The sequence below is a fragment of the Cyphellophora europaea genome, assembly GCF_000365145.1.
Source record: "Cyphellophora europaea CBS 101466 unplaced genomic scaffold supercont1.2, whole genome shotgun sequence".
Taxonomy (NCBI): domain Eukaryota; kingdom Fungi; phylum Ascomycota; class Eurotiomycetes; order Chaetothyriales; family Cyphellophoraceae; genus Cyphellophora; species Cyphellophora europaea.
The window spans coordinates 1,967,045-1,983,514 of NW_008481808.1; the positions used below are offsets into that span (position 1 = coordinate 1,967,045).

Below are 16,470 nucleotides of genomic sequence, written 5' to 3' on the forward strand. Positions count from 1 at the left end.
ATTGGGTCAGTCATTCTATAGCGACGGCGTTAGGGGCGTCTATCGAATCCGGCCGTACCAATCATGAATGAATAGTTTAACGACACTTTTGAATAACTGTGCTGAATCGTCGAAACGTCACTCGTTCTGCTGACTGCAGCGCACACACACAGCCTGCCCTCCATTAGATCTGTGACTATAGGCGTGTACGTTACGAAGAATATAGATGTGCGCTTGGAAAAGGATACATAGGCTTGATCCCTACTAGAGTAGTACCAGTATTCGACACGCGACCTCGGCCTACACCAACGCTACACACACCAGAGAGCATAAATATTTATCACCTTTTCGCAACGCAATCACACGAGGGAAGAAGTGTGTACATACATACACATCTACAACCTTCCAAAAGGCGGATGGATATGGTCTAGTTGCCAGTAAGGAAGCAACAACCGCAGAAGGGGATGTGAGGTGAACCCGTTCTTCTTATAGCTTTCGTTTCTCTCAACCACAACCCAGATACCATCGCATGCGTGGCATCGAGTGGGTGGGTAATAAATACCTGATCTCTAGAATCTCAATGCGTGCTTATCGTATCGCGTGTATCGTACTAGCCGTGCTTGACAGCCTGACAGCCTGACAGCATGGCAGACAGCGAGCTGTGCAATATCCATAAAAGTTGTAGCCGCCTCGTCACTGATTGTCTCGTTCCATGCAGAGGGTCCCCAGGACCTTAGGCTACAGGAGTAGTCTTGACCTCGCCGTGGCTCCTTGCCCGAATATCAAAATCATAAAGTACGTACCGCTGTGATTTGCAGATCAGGGCGTGTGTGGTTGCCTACATGAAGGCGAAAAGTGTCCGCGGTCCCAGCTCACGCGTTAGATGGAGCAGACCCGTTGGTGCCAGCAGGAGCCTCGCTCATCGCAGTATCACCCTGAGCATCTCGCTGCTGGCTGTTGCACTTAGCAGGAAGCTGTTCAGGAGGGATCGATGTCCTGGACTTTGAGGGTGAACCAGCATCAGCAGGCGCAACACTCTCAGCAGTCGGAATGGAGCTTTTGGTCTGCGGAGTTGCTTGTAGGGGCTGATCCGATGTGGTTGGTTGTGTGGGAACTGGCGACCCAGCCGAGGCGGCTTGTGGGCTTTGGAAAGAATGGGCCGGCGCTGGTGTGCTATTCGGTGCTTGGAAACTGACAGGTGCTGCCGCGGACGGCTGTGGTGGAAAGGAAGAGGTACCGACAGACGGTAGAGGTGCAGGCGCACTGTGCGGGCCGGGACCTGGTACATTCTGGGGCACGTTTGGTGGACCCTTCAGTGGTTGCACAGCCGGTGCGTTTGTTGGAGTCGGAACAGCAGCTGGAGTGCCATCTCTGCTTTGTGCCTTGAACCCCTTGAACTGCGGGTTCTTGTACTTCTCGATAAAGTTTTTCATGTGACCGAGTACCACAGCCTCCTCTTTCGTCTCGCCACCAGGTACCGTAGATCCCGGTGCGCCATGCAGTATTCGGCTATAGGCGGAGCTGAAGACCAATTTCCATTGCTCCAGATTCGGATTTGAGCCTTTAGCTACCATGTCATACATCGCTTGCTCGAAGCGCCGAATTGCCAAGTAGCCATCCAAAGTACAGGGCATGTTGTGCGGAGCAGATCCAGCACTGCTGGGTGGAGGACCCAGAGGTGGCTTCGGTGGCTGAACAGTTGATTGGGGCATGGTACTGGATTGGCCGGCCTGCACTGATTGTGGGAAAGGCGAGCCTTGCGCGCCATGAGGACGCCCATTCACCGTAACTGGTGGTGTCTGCCCCACCGGAGGCGCAAATTGGCGTCCAGCCTGCCCGGGAGCATGTTGAGGAGGTTGAGCAGGTTGACCAGACCCTGACGGTGGCGGCCACGGCATCCCATTCGGTGGAGGAGGAGGGTAGCCATTCTGTCCTTGCCAGTAAGGATATGAGCCCTGGTTCTGCCAATTTGCAGGAGGTCCTTGCTGCGATGGCTGCCTTGGAGCCGGAGGTTTAGGCTTCGCCGCAGCGGCCGCCTGTGCAGCCCTTTTACGCTCAGCTTGTGGTTGCAGCGCACCCGGAATGGCCTTCCAAGCAAAGCCTTTTCCTTCTTTCTCCCCCTTCTCGAATAGCTTGTTCCATTCCTGGTTGAGATTGTGACGGACACTGCTTTGCCAACCGTCGGACTCGACTCGATATACGAAGAAGGGATATTTCAGCTTCAGAGCCCGATATATCTGCTTCAGAGGCAGAGCTTTCGGGTATATCTCTATCAGAATGTCGTAGATCAGGCGAGCGTATGGATCTGAGGGTCTTGCAAGGTTCTCTTCAGTGAGAGTTGCAAGTGGTGGATACTCTGGAGATGGCGATTTGGACTGCTTCGGCTTCTTGACCGGTGGCTTCTCGGAATCGCTCGGTAGATTCTCCTCGGCGCCTTCGATGGAGGGCAGAATCTCACCATCTTCTTCGCGCTTGCGTTTCGTGTATTTCCTCTTGTCTGCAAATTTGGCTTCGACTCTAGCCAACTCTTCCTTCGTCGGTGGTTTGATAATCTTTCCTCTCGCCATCGGCGGCGGCGTCCTACCACCGTTGGCAGCTTTGGCTTCCGCCAATTTGGCAGCCTTCTCCCTCTCTTTCCGCTCGCGTGTGCTCATAATGCCATCTTTTGGTGGTCGACCCGGGCCTCGTTTTCGAACAATAGGTTGCCCATCGGGGCCAATCAAAGGTTCGGGAAGAGCGGGTGGAGGAGCCGCGGAAGCGGACTTTGATTTCGGACCATTGACTTTGAGACTGATCTTGGGAGCCGGTGTCTGCTCCTCATCCTCCTGTGGAATGGGCGTGACCTCGGGAGGCGGTGGCGTCTGCTCGTCATCGGACTTGATAGATGGCTCACTTGGTGGCGCTGGTGTCTTCGGTCTGGGGAGTCGGAATGTGGCAGTGATACCGGAGAGCTGGATTTTCGAACCGTTCTGAAGCTTCTTGACTTGACCTTTGCGCAACCACTTATCGTCCAAGAAGGCACCATTTCTGCCGAGCACTCTCATCATGAAGCATTCATTCTCCATATTCCATTCGATCCTGACGTGGCGCCTAGAGATACCCTTGTGCAATTCCACCTCGCTTTTGACGCTGTCGACGTTGGCGTGGATGGGGACCAGGGGACAGATGTTTGCGTTCGGCAAGTGATCGGCTGTAACGGGAGCAGGCAGCTCATTGTCGGCGTCCGGGTTGCCGGCTTCAAATGCCTCCACTTGCTGTCCTCTCAGATTGTAATCAAAGTCGGTGACCATCCCTGCGGCACGAGGGAAGATGTCTCCAGGCTTTACAATATCACTGGCCGAGACCTGCGAAGAGTGCGAAGGATGGCCGTTTTCGTTGACGTTGTCCTCCAGAGACTTCACCGGCGCCTCGTCGATACCTCCGAAGCCATCAATCTCACTGACGACACTGCCCTGCACCTGGCTCTCAGGTTCACGCCTGATGCGGTCCGACGGTCTCGACACTCTGCCGCTGGAGCTCCGGCTGTGACCCTGTATTCCTTCCTTTTCCCGCTTTTCTCGCTGAACGGCGTCTCTGTAGGCGAGCAGGTCGCGACCGAGCTCAACTTGCCAGGTCGTCATGTAGAACTCACCGTCGGCAAAGTCAAGCTTGGCAAAAGCTTCGATCTCACGCCGGTAGTCGCGCAGGGTCACCAGCTGCTTCATATTGAGGAGTGGGATCTGTAACGGGGACGGAATGCGTAGTTGAGGGGCCCCAGTTGGTGGAGAGATGGCATGCGCATGAGGTAAGGCAGGGAGATCAGTGGAGGGAGATTGCGCGCGAACGAGTGCCATGCTGGACGCTGGATTTTGAGGGGGGGTTGATGGATTGTCGGGGGGAAGCGCATCAGTTTGTTGTTTGTGTGCGGCATCTTGCGAGACGGTGGCGTTTGACTGTGGCATGCTCTCTGCTAGCGGGGACGTATCTGGGACTTGCGGCGTTTGGGCTGGAGCGGCTTTGGGCGCACTCGATGGGTTTAGGGCAGCCAACAGGTTATTGAGCGCCTGCCTGTGTTGTTCGGTGTTGTTTGCACTCGAGGAAGAAGTCGTTCGTTCATGGTAGGGCTGGTCGAGCTGAAAGTTCGTAGGTTCGACATTGCTGTTCTGTGGTTCGGCGGATCCCATGTGATCGGTCGGCCAGGACGAGCGGGCTTCGGGCGCCGGGGGAGAAGGCGTCTTGGGCAGACCTCCTCCCCCCGGGGGCGCCGTCGCTAGGGTCTGCGACGACATGCGAGGCCAGCTCTGGGGTTGTAGGGGAAGTTCGGCGCCGAGTCCTGCTGCCGGAGAGGAGAGGAGAGCCATGTCTGAGACGTTGTCGCCAACTCATGCGGTGACTTTTCGGGTGGAGACCAGCGGTAGGGGATTGCAGCCAATCATACAAACATGTGGAGGAAGGCGTCGCCCGCAGTCTGCATTTAGGCGGTTCGCTTTGGCCTGTTGCCCCTCTACCTGGAGCAGCTGGGCCGGACTGGAATAACCATCGATCAAGCTACCTCGGTGGCCTGTTTTGAATTGCCTGATGCCTGCGAAAACCAAAGGCAAAGGCACACCTAATGCCGCTGTGGCTGACAAGTCGCCGGCTCCCAACTGGCCGTCGCTGAAGTCGGGCATCTCGCCCAACAGCCTCTACGTCGAGACATTACTTGACGATCAGATACTCATCATTCGAAATTTATTCAGCTCGAAATTATGCAAAGACTATGTTTCATTCCTCTCGTCACTGCCGCTGACTACCACGCCCGGTACGCCCAAACGAGGTGAAGCCGTCCGCGTCAACGATCGCTTCCAGATAGACGACTATAGATTCGCGCAGCAACTATGGGAACAAACGCCACTCAAGCATCTCGTAGAGAGCTACGAGGACCAGTCGGTGTGGCGAGGTCATGTGCTCGGACTGAACCCTAACATTCGTGTCTATCGATACAGGCCTGGCCAATTCTTCGATCAGCATTATGATGAGAGCAACAACGTGAGTGTGGGCGAGTCCAAGGTTCCAGGGAGGACGACTTGGACCTTGTTAATCTATCTGACCACGTGCGATGGCGGCGAGACAGCCTTCTATCCCGAACCAGCCCGAAAGCGGGACCCAGCGCCAGAACCGATTCTAGTTGGACTGGAAGTCGGCATGGCGCTTTTGCACAACCATGAGGACTGCATGCTGCACGAGGGTCGCGAAGTAACCAAAGGAGAGAAGTGGGTGCTGCGCAGCGACCTCGTGGTTAAGCGGTGACCAGGAAGCTCAGTCCATGGTGTTGGGGCCGGAATGAGTTGTGAGTACTGTTCCATCACCAGAGTCGGGAGTCTTGAGGTATATCGAGAAGATCGCAATATACTGGAGGTCATCGCTTCAAGTGCTCCGCATCTGTCTCAGGCGTGTCGATCCGTGCTTCCGTGAGCATGCTGTCGATGCCCTTCTCCTTGAGGACCTTCTGCTCTGGCATTAGAATAACGCTCGCCACTTCACAGTGGCAGAATTTACCGTAAGACAGCTTCTATACTGCTTGAATAACCCTTCGCACTCATCTGTAGATGAATGACCTTTGAGATACTCTAATGACATGGTCAGTGACGGACAACGAGTCGGAAGACAAGGGCACACGCACTCTCCGAGTACCACTTCAAGAAGCAGGTATCGTACTTTCTGTTTCGATCAGCAAATAAGTCGATGGAACTCCCGGGGAACGGACTCCTTGACCTCGTTGCATTCGGGAGCTAATGAGGCAGACATGTTGGCGAATTCGATGGTAGAGAGGCAAGCCTGGGGTGCAGAACGAGTTGCCTCATGGACAGAAGACGACTTAGCCTGATATGGTTAGCCTCTACCTACGAGCACTTTGTCGCCCGGTGTTGTCATCTCCATGCTAGAATCGCATCAACACCTGTGGGAACGATATGTTTCAAGCACGAGCCGAAAGTGGGAAAGTACACAGTAATTCATCATTCGTGAAGCGCTACAAAGTGGCGACTACCGTCCGACCAAGTATTAACCGCCCCGTTCACCAAATTCTCTGGCCCACGCTTCGAATTGCTCCAGTCCCTTTTTGCTTACACTCGGTCGGATGTTGTCCAAACTGCTTGCAAAATCACCCATGTGAATAGGCCGTATTTGATCTCGCGGGGTATATAGTAGAGCTTCGCCCAGATTGCGCAGCGGCCCCATGGCTGCGTCCTTCGCCAACGCCGTAATGTCTGAACCGGAGTAGCCTAGAGACTGGTTAGTACGAGATTCTGGTGTCAAATGTTTGGTAACATTTACCTTCCGTAGCCTCCACCAGCCGGTCGACATCCTGCTCATTCAACTCGTGCTTTTGGTGACCGAGCAACGTCCTCAACTGCTTTTCCCTGGTTTGGTATTCAGGTAGCGGAATGTATTGCCTCCTCACAAATCTCCGCCGTGCAGCATCGTCGATGTCCCAGGGACAGTTCGTGGCAGCAAGTACCAAGACTCGAGTGGGATCTCCCTCCGTCTTCTCGCCTTCCTTCTCTTTACCGGCAGCCGCTCTTTGCAAGTCGCTCCACTGAATCAAAAATTCCGTCTTCGATCGTCTGCTGGCCTCATGTTCGCTTCCTTCGCCGCGCTTGCTCAGCAGACTGTCAATCTCATCGACAAAGATGATGCTAGGACTCATGATCTTCGCAAGCCCAAACAACGCGCGCACTAGTTTCTCCGAGTCTCCATGCCACTTGCTGGTCAGGCTGCTGGCACTGATGGAGAAGAATGTGCTCCTGCTTTCTGTTGCCACGGCCCGTGCTAGCATTGTCTTGCCGGTTCCAGGAGGTCCAAACAGCAACATGCCCCGTGCCGGCTCCCGTAGTCCCAAGAATAGGTCTGGTCGCAGGAAAGGGTACACAACAGCTTCTTTAAGGGCGGTTTTGGCGAGCTCAAGTCCTGCTACATCGTCCCAGTGAACTTCATCTCCACGCACAACGACTTCATTCAGAATACTTGCTGCGGCCGCGGCGTCAATGCCTCGGGGTAAATGCTTGAGAATGTGCTTTGCACGCTTTTCGAAGGCTGACTCAAGTGAATCATCAGCATCATTTTCATCGGCCGAAGAATTGTCTGTTGAGGTCAAGGGAGGTGTGATAGGCTTCGAGTTGGACGAGCTTTCTTTACGGTTGGTCTGCGGGCGCCGCGAGGTTTGGTTGCTCCCCTTTTTGGCTGGCTCTGGTTCCGAGTCGGTGTTGTCCGTCGTCTGATCTCTACGTTTAGGCTTCTCCTGAAAAGGAGATGCTGCCTGCGAATTGACAGGTTTGCGAGAAATCGTAGAAGCTGGTCTCGGCGAAACCGCTTTCTCCCGAAGCTGGTTGGCTACTGACGGGGCCAGCTTCGATCCCGTCTGGTTTGGATACTCTCGGCGGTAAGTTATCTCTGGTGGCTTCGTGAGTCGTGGTGGAGATCTGGTTCTCGTTTTTGCTGCCGTCGGCGATGGGGCACCGGCATGTGGTGGGGGTGGGGGTGGCATATCTTCGTCTTCGGCAGGATTTGAGGGTTTTAGCTGTAGGCTACTCATCGAGGTATTCATAAAGGCCTCCTGTTCTGGTTCTGACGGCTCACGCCAATGGCTTGATGGAATGTAATCGGCAGGATCCGGCATCCGAACCATGCTATTAGTCCTCGAATCCGGTGAACTGGCATCTAAGCTGCGCCTAGCAGCTGTCGCACTGAGCCTGGCTTCGATCGTAGGGTCAGAATCAGGTGCAGGAGCCGGTTGGCTGTTGCGAGGATGGGTATCCCAAGCCAGACCAGCAGCCTTCATGGGAGCCTGCCGACGCGGTTGAGCAGACGGTCGCGATGACCTGAAGCCCTTATTCCCGCTTCTTAACGTTGTTCGCATGGCCTTCCTTCCAGTGTCCGGACTTGGACTACGCGAGACTTGTTTGGAAGGGACCGGCAGCAGCGGTGGGGGCCCAAGTGAAGTGGTTGAATTGTTGGGTAGACTCGACAGGCGATCTCTAGAGCCGACACCACTAGACGGCCGAGGGGGCATTGGAGGCCTTGATGGCAGTGCTGGACTTGCGTTGGGAAGGTCGTGGTACTGCATGGGAGGAATCGAATCATCGCCTAACCATCCAGAAGCAGTGGGCTGTTGTGAGGCTCCGGTACCCTTCCCTTTATCCGCTGGCCTCCGCCTGGATTCTGATTTGCTTTCCTTCTCAGCCTCTTTTCTGCTCTGGTTCAGCGCTTCCAGGAGATCGACCCGCTCCCGACATTGTAACTCCAACTGCTTCAGAGAATCGAAGAGGGCCTTTTCTGTCTCGGATCGGGCGACATAGTTGGATGGCAATTTGTATGCGTTATGGTAGTAAATTTGATCCAGCGCCGACTTCCAGGACCTAAGAGCCTCTGTCTCATTATTCTGCAACTCGTCAGTCGATGTGAGGCTGTGCGTCACGAGACACGCATCGTACCTGGCCTTCAAAGAAGACGGCTGTAGAACAGATCAAATAGCATTCATCGTATGTCTTCTGCATCGACGAGGCAGGTTTGCTCCGCATCATGGCTGGCTTTGGGGGGCATGTAGTCCCTATACTCCGTGCCAACAATCCTCAAATATATCAGAAATACGCATTAGACACCGGTGGAGAGGTTGACGCAGGTGAAGGCACGCGGACTGAGGCTTGGAACGACGTTAGAGTTGGAGCCCGGGCGGAGCCTTGTTGGTCAACTTGGTGGCGGCGCAGTGACGTCGCGGCGCACGGAGTAGACCAGGACCCTTAAATTCTCCCCACTGAGCCTGCCTAAATTGGCCTCTTTCGCGAATTCGTATAGGCTTGCTTGGTGCCGGCATAAACGGCAAGATTTAAACCGTTGTCATTTTCAGCCGTACATTTAGAGTGGCCGTAGGTGTAATTCGATGCAGTCGCCAGAGTCGCATGCTTGAGACGCCGAGGGGCGCTTTCTACAAGGCCGTTGTGCCCCAGGAAGCCCCGCAGGTGCTTATCAGATCTCAGGCTCTTTAGCGAGATCGCGTGCGCTCCAGGCAGTGAATTAATCAGATCTACTTCCAGATGGGCCTGTTGAGTGAAGAGAGTCGATTGTGCTTGTTAATGACTGGGCTTTTATAGCGACACAGCTATCTATTCCCACTCAATCGAGACGCCTAATGAATCATGGACCTTTCCCCCTCGCTTTTGGGTCATAGATGTACACATGATTATCCAACCATTGCCATGGTCAATGCTGTTGCGCAGCTGCGAAATAAGATATCTCCCACCAGCAGCTTCCACCTGATCGACCGTGCCAGTTACACCCTCGCTTGCGGCAACACAGATGTCTTTGAAAACTGTACCTCCATTGCTCTGCACGTCATATCCGCCAGGCGCGATGTTGTCGGAAACTCGAAGACGACCCAGACGCCATTGATGGGTATCTGTTGTAAAAGACAAAAACACGGGTTTGGTGCCACCGCTTGCCCATCATTTCAATCGCTCTGAGCACTTAGCATGAACAGACTCACAAGCCTCGAGCGCGTGCAGAAGCCTCCTCCTCACGAAGAGTCCTTCGAAAATATGCCTTGGCCATTTCATAGGATGACCTGCAGATTTTTGTCAGTGCTCCGGCCCAGTGAGGTCGCTGCAAGGTTTGGGGGCAACTCACCAGCAAATTGCTGTGCTTGGCATGGTACTGATGATTCTGGGCCTCCAGCCTCTCATGAAACCACCCCAGCCAAATTGATCCTTGATGATCTTCGCAGCGTGGAAAAGGCCACGAACATTGCGGATTTCGGCCTGTTGGCTCAAACCACGGGTCTGTAGTAATGTCTTGATCACGTCGAGCGGGGTGGTAATGCCAGCCGCAAATGCTCCGGCCAAGCCACCAGCCACGCAATGTGTTATAGGGTCGTATTCCTTGCGAGGATTCATCACCTTGGATAGCGACTCGTACGCCATGAACTGTGTCGCCGTAAAGGGAACCGTCATACATAGCGTCGTAGGATATGAGACGTAGAATGCTGCCAGACCTTCATTACGGAAAACTTGAGATGCGCATTGGGCGATGCTGCGGTGAACCGATCCGTGGACCTGCATGCGCTGTTTGATGACTGCCACGACTTAGCTCATTGATGGTCTTATACTCTGGATATTCTTACCATCAAATGGATTCATCAGGGCGTCGCTAGCAATTGTAGCTGCAGCTCCCGAGGCAGCTGCAGAGTGTTAATCATGGAGTTTCTGAGTGCAGAGGGGTCTAACGCACCAGCTGCGAATGGGTGATGTTTCCCGTCAGCAGCATTGCCACCTGCAAATTCCTTGACCGTCTCGTAGGTGCCAAAATAAACAGCATGGGCTGGTCCTGTAGCAGATATTAGCTTCAGCTCTTGTGGTACGAAATGCATTTCCATACCTGCGCCCACAATGACACTAGAAACTCCCCGCCATAGTGTTCGTAAGCCTTCGAGTCGGTAGATTGTGGAGACGGCGTTCGATATGCCAGTGTAGAGGCCACCAGACGTAGGATTGATGATTTGCATGCGAGTCTGCATATGCAGGTTAGTTCTCCGTCCTTTGCGATTCTTTCCAATATGCCTTACCTTCATAAGATCCACCGGATACATCACTGTGTGTTCCTATAGCAGCCATCAGAAAGAGCCCAGCTGTTTGCTAGGCTGGAGATCGTACCGCGATGCCGGCGAAAGCGCCTGCGAGCATGTTATGACCAAGGCCATACGCTGCCGGTAAAGCTTCGTAGCTGTCGCAAAGTTAGCCACCGAGTCCATCCTCGTGAGATCCAAAGGACGTCAACATACTCATATTCTTCTCCTGGAACAGCATCAGGACTGCCCGACACTGCCATGGTGTCCGCGGGCAGCGCCGCGGGAAACTTCGCTGACGTCGCCACGATTGCGGCCTTTGATAGGGCTCTCCGTCGTCCGCCGCAAGTGTCAAGCAAAATGGACGATGCTTAAGGAGAGCGCACCATGTTGCTGACAGAGTGAAGCAAGTAAAGGAGGGCTAGGTGTATCTGCACCACAACAAAAACGCTGCACTACAAAATCGAATCGTCAGAGGCGAGACCTGCAACGGAACTGGAACTGCATGACTTTTGAGAATAAAGTTAGCGCAGCTTGTGCTGATCCCCAAACTCGGCTCTCCGACCTCGCCTTCGGACTGCGCTTCTAAGTCGTACTGCATATCACCGTTCAGTTGGCCACCCCATCTACTGCACGAATCGGATAACTAGACAGATAAATCACACGCTTTTGCGTGTTCCATACATTTATAGTGTCATCATTGGGCGAGCGAATGCGATCTTGAACACCGAGGACGGTCGGCACTTCCAGCCCCAGTGCGCCCGTGCCAGCCAAATAGATAAAGCGCTCACTCCGCGGAGCCCGTATGCAATACTTAATACTTCATACTTCAACCCGTACACCTAACATCCTGTTTGTTCATGCTGCTCGTTTGTCACAAAAGTCGTTGAGTCGAACTGGCATAGCCGAAGCCCTTTCATAAATCGTTGCCCTGTATGAGTACAAGAACGCGTAATGCGCTACAGTCTCGCCTGGCAATTGCTGGATGCTGTGGCGACCTGTCGCAGCTTGCCCACATAATGCCAACCTCTTGAGTCGCTTTAAGGCTGATGTGAAGCATCTGTAGAGAAGCCTGAAGAGGGTGTCAGCTACAGGACTAATCGACAACGAACATGGACCCTGGAACTTACAGTGGGCAGCTAGCTCCTGCATCATAAATTGCGCTCCATGGTCAGGGGTTGAGTCAAGGTGACTTTCTCCCTTGTGTAGTCTTCTAGAATTCCACGTTGAATTTCCAGTTCCCTGGCGGACGGTCAGCACTTCCAATAGCATAGCGGACGTTGTGACGTACCTCTCTTGAGATTCTCTGCCGTGTCGCTGAGCAGAATTTCCCGCCGCCTGTTGCAGTATGTCGTCTTGTCCAGCATGTCCACCTTCAAAGCCGCCAATTCGTTCACTGGCTTCTCGAACATGGCACTGAGGTTCTCAACAGCCATTTCCAGATCTTTTTGATTGTCTTCGAACATCGCTGTCTCGTTGTTGCGTTGTAGGTAGAAAGCAAACGCATAGGTCCATTTCAGAGTCTGACGGCACGACTGCAGTGCTTTCGATGCCGTGTCCAGATACTGCACCTCGATCCATGACATGTTCGACTGGCTTTGTAGGCTCGTCATCTTTTTCTCCGTCTTCACAGCCAGGTCCTTGTCGAGCTTAGCTGATTGCTCATGATTGGCAAAGCGGTTGTAGTAATGCAGGTAACGTTCCAACGAATGTCTGGATTTGGCCTGAGCATCACGGGCGTCTGTCCCGGACTTCTCCTCGTAGCGGTTGCAATTGTACCAGCTAGTGCCGTGCTCGGACCAGGGGCCCATACACATCCAACAGAATTCGTGCTTGCATTTTCGGCAGGTCATGTGGTTGCAACCGCCGTTCTTTTCGATTGTCGAATTGCATTTCGGACACTCCTTGGTATTGGCTGATATCCAATTTGATGTTTCGGAGTCATCTTCGCACTTCTTCATCCACATCTTGACCAAACCACATGGTGCAGGTAAGTGGTCAGCGAGTGTACAACCAAAACAGAAAGAATGTTGATGGTTGCAACGGACTGTAGGAACGATCTTCCTTAGATCTCGCTTCTTGACCGGGCATTCGATGGCATATTCACACTCGGGAGCTGGGCACCATTTGAGATTCTCTTTGTCATCCACGTACGTTCTAGTGAGGAGCACATTGTAGCGATCCCGAACTTCTGGTGCGACAAGGAGTTGCAACGATTTTGCGTCTACAATCCGATGACAGCCATCTCGGGGACACTGGATTCGGGCGGCTTCGCCCTCCTCCTTGACTTTCTGAGTTAGGTATTGAGTATAGCAATCGGCACAATATCGGTGGCCGCATTTCATCGCGTATGACTGCAGGGATGGACCGTTCTCGTAACAGATCTCGCACTCGAAGCCGGGTATGGTCCTGGTCTTTGGGGCTTCAGCGAACGTCGGACCGAGACCTGCATCTTCAAGGACTTTTTCCGGGTTTTCCATGTACATTTCCAGGAGTTTTTCCTTGTTCCATCGCATGAAGCGGAGGAGAATGGCGGTCTGCTCCGTGGGCAATTCAATGACGGACGCCACCTCTTGAAATTGCTTGTCTTGCTGGACCTGAATGTCTAGTGGATTCAAGACTTTGAATTCGATTTCATATGGTTTCGCCGGGTTGGTTAGATAATCTTTATCGTAACCGAAACTGCCATCTTCATGCTCAAAGTCTGTATCATGTGTCAGAGAGGGCAAGCGGGGGGCGTCAAGTGGAGGTCGAGGCACATACCTGCGAGGCTACCGATATCGGAATCTTGCGTGCCTTCGTCTAGATCGAGTTCGTCGGCGCTCGGGGAGCCTGACATGATCTCGTCGTCCGAGTCCATATTGGAGGGGGTCGGGGAGGGACGGTCGGAGATCGGAGTACCGGGTGTCTGGAGAAGGGTGCTGGTCTTACGGAACTTTGCGAGATGTATAGAGTCTTCCAGGACTGTATCAGAGACCTTTCGTTTCTTGAGTTGGGAAGTCGTGGTGGCGCGTTGAGGGGCAGCTGCGTCTCAAGAGAGACGACAGCCTGTACAGCAACGAGGAAATGACGGAGATGACCAACGGAAACGGGCCCAGATCTAGCGCAGGTAGCCCGCAATGAGAAGTCGCTGTGGTGATGTACAGAGAAATGCCAGCGGCTCGAGGCAGCAGGCAAAAGATGGTATGTTACAGAGAGAAGGCAGAAGATGCTAGTGCAGTCATTACGGAGCGATGAGCGATGAGTGACATTGGCAATGGAGGAATCGAGTGAGGGTCAAGGCCCCATTGCCTAAGTTGTCACAGGTTCAACCTGTAGTGGCGGCTGCGGCCAAGCTTTGCTAGGGATTCGCCCTGCTGCCTGACTAAAGAGGGCAGACGCCTCCTTTCGTCATTGGCCAACACCCTTGTAGCGGCATCAGGTCGGAATATCTTCAATACCTCGTTCTACTATTCGGATCTTCTACCTACCCAGGTAGCTAAGACTATTCGTCGTCCTCATCTTCATCACTCTCCTCCTCTGCCTCTTCCAGCCACTGAATGAAAGGATCAGTCTGCGCCCTGACTGCCTCCATCTCAGCATCGCTTGTTGACCTGACATCTTTCCACCAGGCTAGAATAGATTCTTCGCTGAAAACCTCGAGGTCGTACAGATCCTTCGCAAAGAATAGAAGGACTTTAGCTCCGTCTTTTCGTCTGATAAGGACTCTCTGCACGTCCAGCAGAAAATCAACTTGCTCGGCGGTCGACTGCTCGGCGTGCGCGCGGCGAATGAGTGTATGATAGGCAGAAAGAGTTCGCTGAGAGGCATCTTTGGCTGCCATACCTTCTTCAACTTGTGACGAAATTCGTTTGCATAGAGCCGCAGCGACTGCCCTCCGCACCCCCACTTCATCAGCGCCACCGCTAAACCGCAGACCCATTAATTCAGATAACATGTCGTCTGCTTTCTGTCCCTCTTGCATTCTTTGCGTCAGGATAGCTACCGTGTCGTGTTGGAATCTGTCAGACGAATCTTCGTCGGATTGAGTGGTGGCAAAGCTCTGACTTCTACTGCCATCGAGTGGCGAATCTGGCTCCGACATTTCTGAACCTAGAGTGGACACTGAATCGGCCGCGACCGGATGCTGGTACAAAAGCCCAGGATTAGTGTGTTCGATATCTTCGTCCTCGTCTTCGTACACATAGCCTTCACCACCGATGTTAGTCTTTGTGTTCGCCTGAGACTGCCTTGTAACTTTCATGCCGGCTGGAACGTTGGTCCCCGGTGCTAGCTTGACCCCAAATGATACAAGGGCTCCCTCATTGATTGTGCAATTGTCACCAATGAAAGTTTCACTGCCAATGATGGCTCTGCTGATCTTCACGTCCGAACCCAGAGTGACGTCGTCCCAGATATATGCGTCCTTGATCGTGCATCGTTTGCCTACATTGCAGCGGCTGCCGAGAACGCTGTGTTCAATGATTGACTCCGATCCTACACTGGTTTCCGAACCAAGGATGGTTTCATTGTCAATACTGACAGGTCTCGCTTTGATAACTCCTATGCCACATGTAGGACCGCGATGTGATCTGGTGTAAGCACTACCAGGGAAGATGTTATTTTCCACAGCCAGTGACGGTATTTCTCCGTGCATCAGGTCCCGAGTGAGCTTGGCGTATGTTGGGAGATCGCTGGCTCTGGCAGCGTAGTGGCTTTTGGCAATGTGGACGTGAACCGTCTTTCCATTAAGCTCATGGTCCTTGAGCACGCCGAACAAAAAGTCTTTGCGGGGCGACTGGTGGTCAAAATTATCCGAGTACAGGGTCAGTACATCTGGCGCACAGATGTCAATCCTGCAGTCAATAAGGTCCTGACGAATATCGAGCTCGGGGGATTTCAGCGACTCTGCGTCAATATGAGCGCTATATGCCGCATTCGAACCGTTCTCTTCATAATGTAAGCATCTGTCGCAGCTTGGATCGATAACGAATGTGGAAGAGTCCGGACTCGTGTATTGGTCATGACCTGGCGGAGCTTCTCTCAAAAGCATTGTCATGATCGCATCCTTATTACGCTCCCTCCTCTCTCGATGCTTCTTCAAGGCCCTTTCCATGGGATAGTCGCAAACCACATCGCCGCTTACCACCAGGAAGTCGGCGGCTTTGTCGAAAATGTGCTTTGAATCCAGGTTTCGCATCACATCGCCAACGCACGTAGCCGTATCATCTCGGAGGAAGATAAAGTTTTGAAATGGTGAGGAGTCGAGTATCCATCTGGAAGCCTGGATATATGCCTCTACCTGGTCAATATGACTGCCAGCATACATGTACACCTCATCGACACCAGCACTCGCGAGAAATTCGAGGGTGTACTCGAGCAAGGGTGTGTTCGCTAGCGGAAGCAGACACCGTGGTCGCTCAATTGAAAACGGAGTGAACTTGGTTTCAAAAGAGTCTGCGAGAACAATGGCTCGGAAGAGCTGCTCTTGCTTGTCGTCACCAGGCTTTGCCTTACCCGCGCCTTGCTTCTGAGACTTGGGAGGCATCTTGGAGACTTGCCGGCCAGACGGCCAGGATTTCTCTTTGGTTGTTCTCGTTGTCGAGTCCCAGAAGCCCTCGAGAGTTGGGTGGACTCGATTTAAGCTTGGGCAGGAGACTTCAACAGGCGAAGGCGCATGCCTTCGATTTGATTAAATGGCTGCCAGTGGTCGGATAGGTAAGAACAAAGAAGTCGTGAAGATCATCGGAAATAATTCTGATTCATTGGGGTTGCTAGCCTCGTACCTCAGCCTCGTCGCCTACTGGGCTTATCGATACCGTCTTTCCTGGTTGGGAAAGATCGACTAGCGGCCGACGCCAGTGCTGCCTGCTCGACTTCGTCACTCCCCGCTCAGCCTACTTTCCTCCAAACATCAGGCTCCAGTGCCACCTGTTGCC

The 16,470-nt window shown here is 53.3% G+C and overlaps 7 protein-coding genes across 7 annotated transcripts; 1 reads left to right on the forward strand and 6 right to left on the reverse strand.

Annotated features, from left to right (window-relative positions):
- Positions 1–851: 851 nt before the first annotated feature.
- Positions 852–4,247, reverse strand: HMPREF1541_02253 (uncharacterized protein; the record flags this gene model as incomplete). The annotated part of the gene is made up of 1 exon (XM_008716609.1): positions 852–4,247. One exon carries the CDS (start codon positions 4,245–4,247, stop codon positions 852–854), a length of 3,396 nt encoding a protein of 1,131 aa, XP_008714831.1.
- Positions 4,248–4,536: 289 nt separating this feature from the next.
- Positions 4,537–5,247, forward strand: HMPREF1541_02254 (uncharacterized protein; the record flags this gene model as incomplete). The annotated part of the gene is made up of 1 exon (XM_008716610.1): positions 4,537–5,247. The coding sequence occupies one exon, from the start codon at positions 4,537–4,539 to the stop codon at positions 5,245–5,247; it is 711 nt and encodes a 236-aa protein (XP_008714832.1).
- A 109-nt stretch (positions 5,248–5,356) lies between these two features.
- Positions 5,357–5,745, reverse strand: HMPREF1541_02255 (uncharacterized protein; the record flags this gene model as incomplete). The annotated part of the gene is made up of 4 exons (XM_008716611.1): positions 5,357–5,446; positions 5,497–5,567; positions 5,621–5,658; positions 5,705–5,745. The coding sequence occupies 4 exons, from the start codon at positions 5,743–5,745 to the stop codon at positions 5,357–5,359; spliced, it is 240 nt and encodes a 79-aa protein (XP_008714833.1).
- A 255-nt stretch (positions 5,746–6,000) lies between these two features.
- Positions 6,001–8,516, reverse strand: HMPREF1541_02256 (uncharacterized protein; the record flags this gene model as incomplete). The annotated part of the gene is made up of 3 exons (XM_008716612.1): positions 6,001–6,221; positions 6,274–8,377; positions 8,430–8,516. 3 exons carry the CDS (start codon positions 8,514–8,516, stop codon positions 6,001–6,003), a joined length of 2,412 nt encoding a protein of 803 aa, XP_008714834.1.
- A 958-nt stretch (positions 8,517–9,474) lies between these two features.
- HMPREF1541_02257 (uncharacterized protein) lies at positions 9,475–10,815 on the reverse strand (the record flags this gene model as incomplete). Its single annotated transcript, XM_008716613.1, has 8 exons — positions 9,475–9,556; positions 9,619–10,063; positions 10,112–10,168; positions 10,219–10,314; positions 10,366–10,498; positions 10,553–10,588; positions 10,641–10,710; positions 10,769–10,815. The coding sequence occupies 8 exons, from the start codon at positions 10,813–10,815 to the stop codon at positions 9,475–9,477; spliced, it is 966 nt and encodes a 321-aa protein (XP_008714835.1).
- Positions 10,816–11,805: 990 nt separating this feature from the next.
- Positions 11,806–13,412, reverse strand: HMPREF1541_02258 (uncharacterized protein; the record flags this gene model as incomplete). Its single annotated transcript, XM_008716614.1, has 2 exons — positions 11,806–13,256; positions 13,316–13,412. 2 exons carry the CDS (start codon positions 13,410–13,412, stop codon positions 11,806–11,808), a joined length of 1,548 nt encoding a protein of 515 aa, XP_008714836.1.
- Positions 13,413–14,036: 624 nt separating this feature from the next.
- On the reverse strand, positions 14,037–16,079 carry HMPREF1541_02259 (uncharacterized protein; the record flags this gene model as incomplete). The annotated part of the gene is made up of 1 exon (XM_008716615.1): positions 14,037–16,079. The coding sequence occupies one exon, from the start codon at positions 16,077–16,079 to the stop codon at positions 14,037–14,039; it is 2,043 nt and encodes a 680-aa protein (XP_008714837.1).
- Between the last annotated feature and the right edge of the window lie 391 nt (positions 16,080–16,470).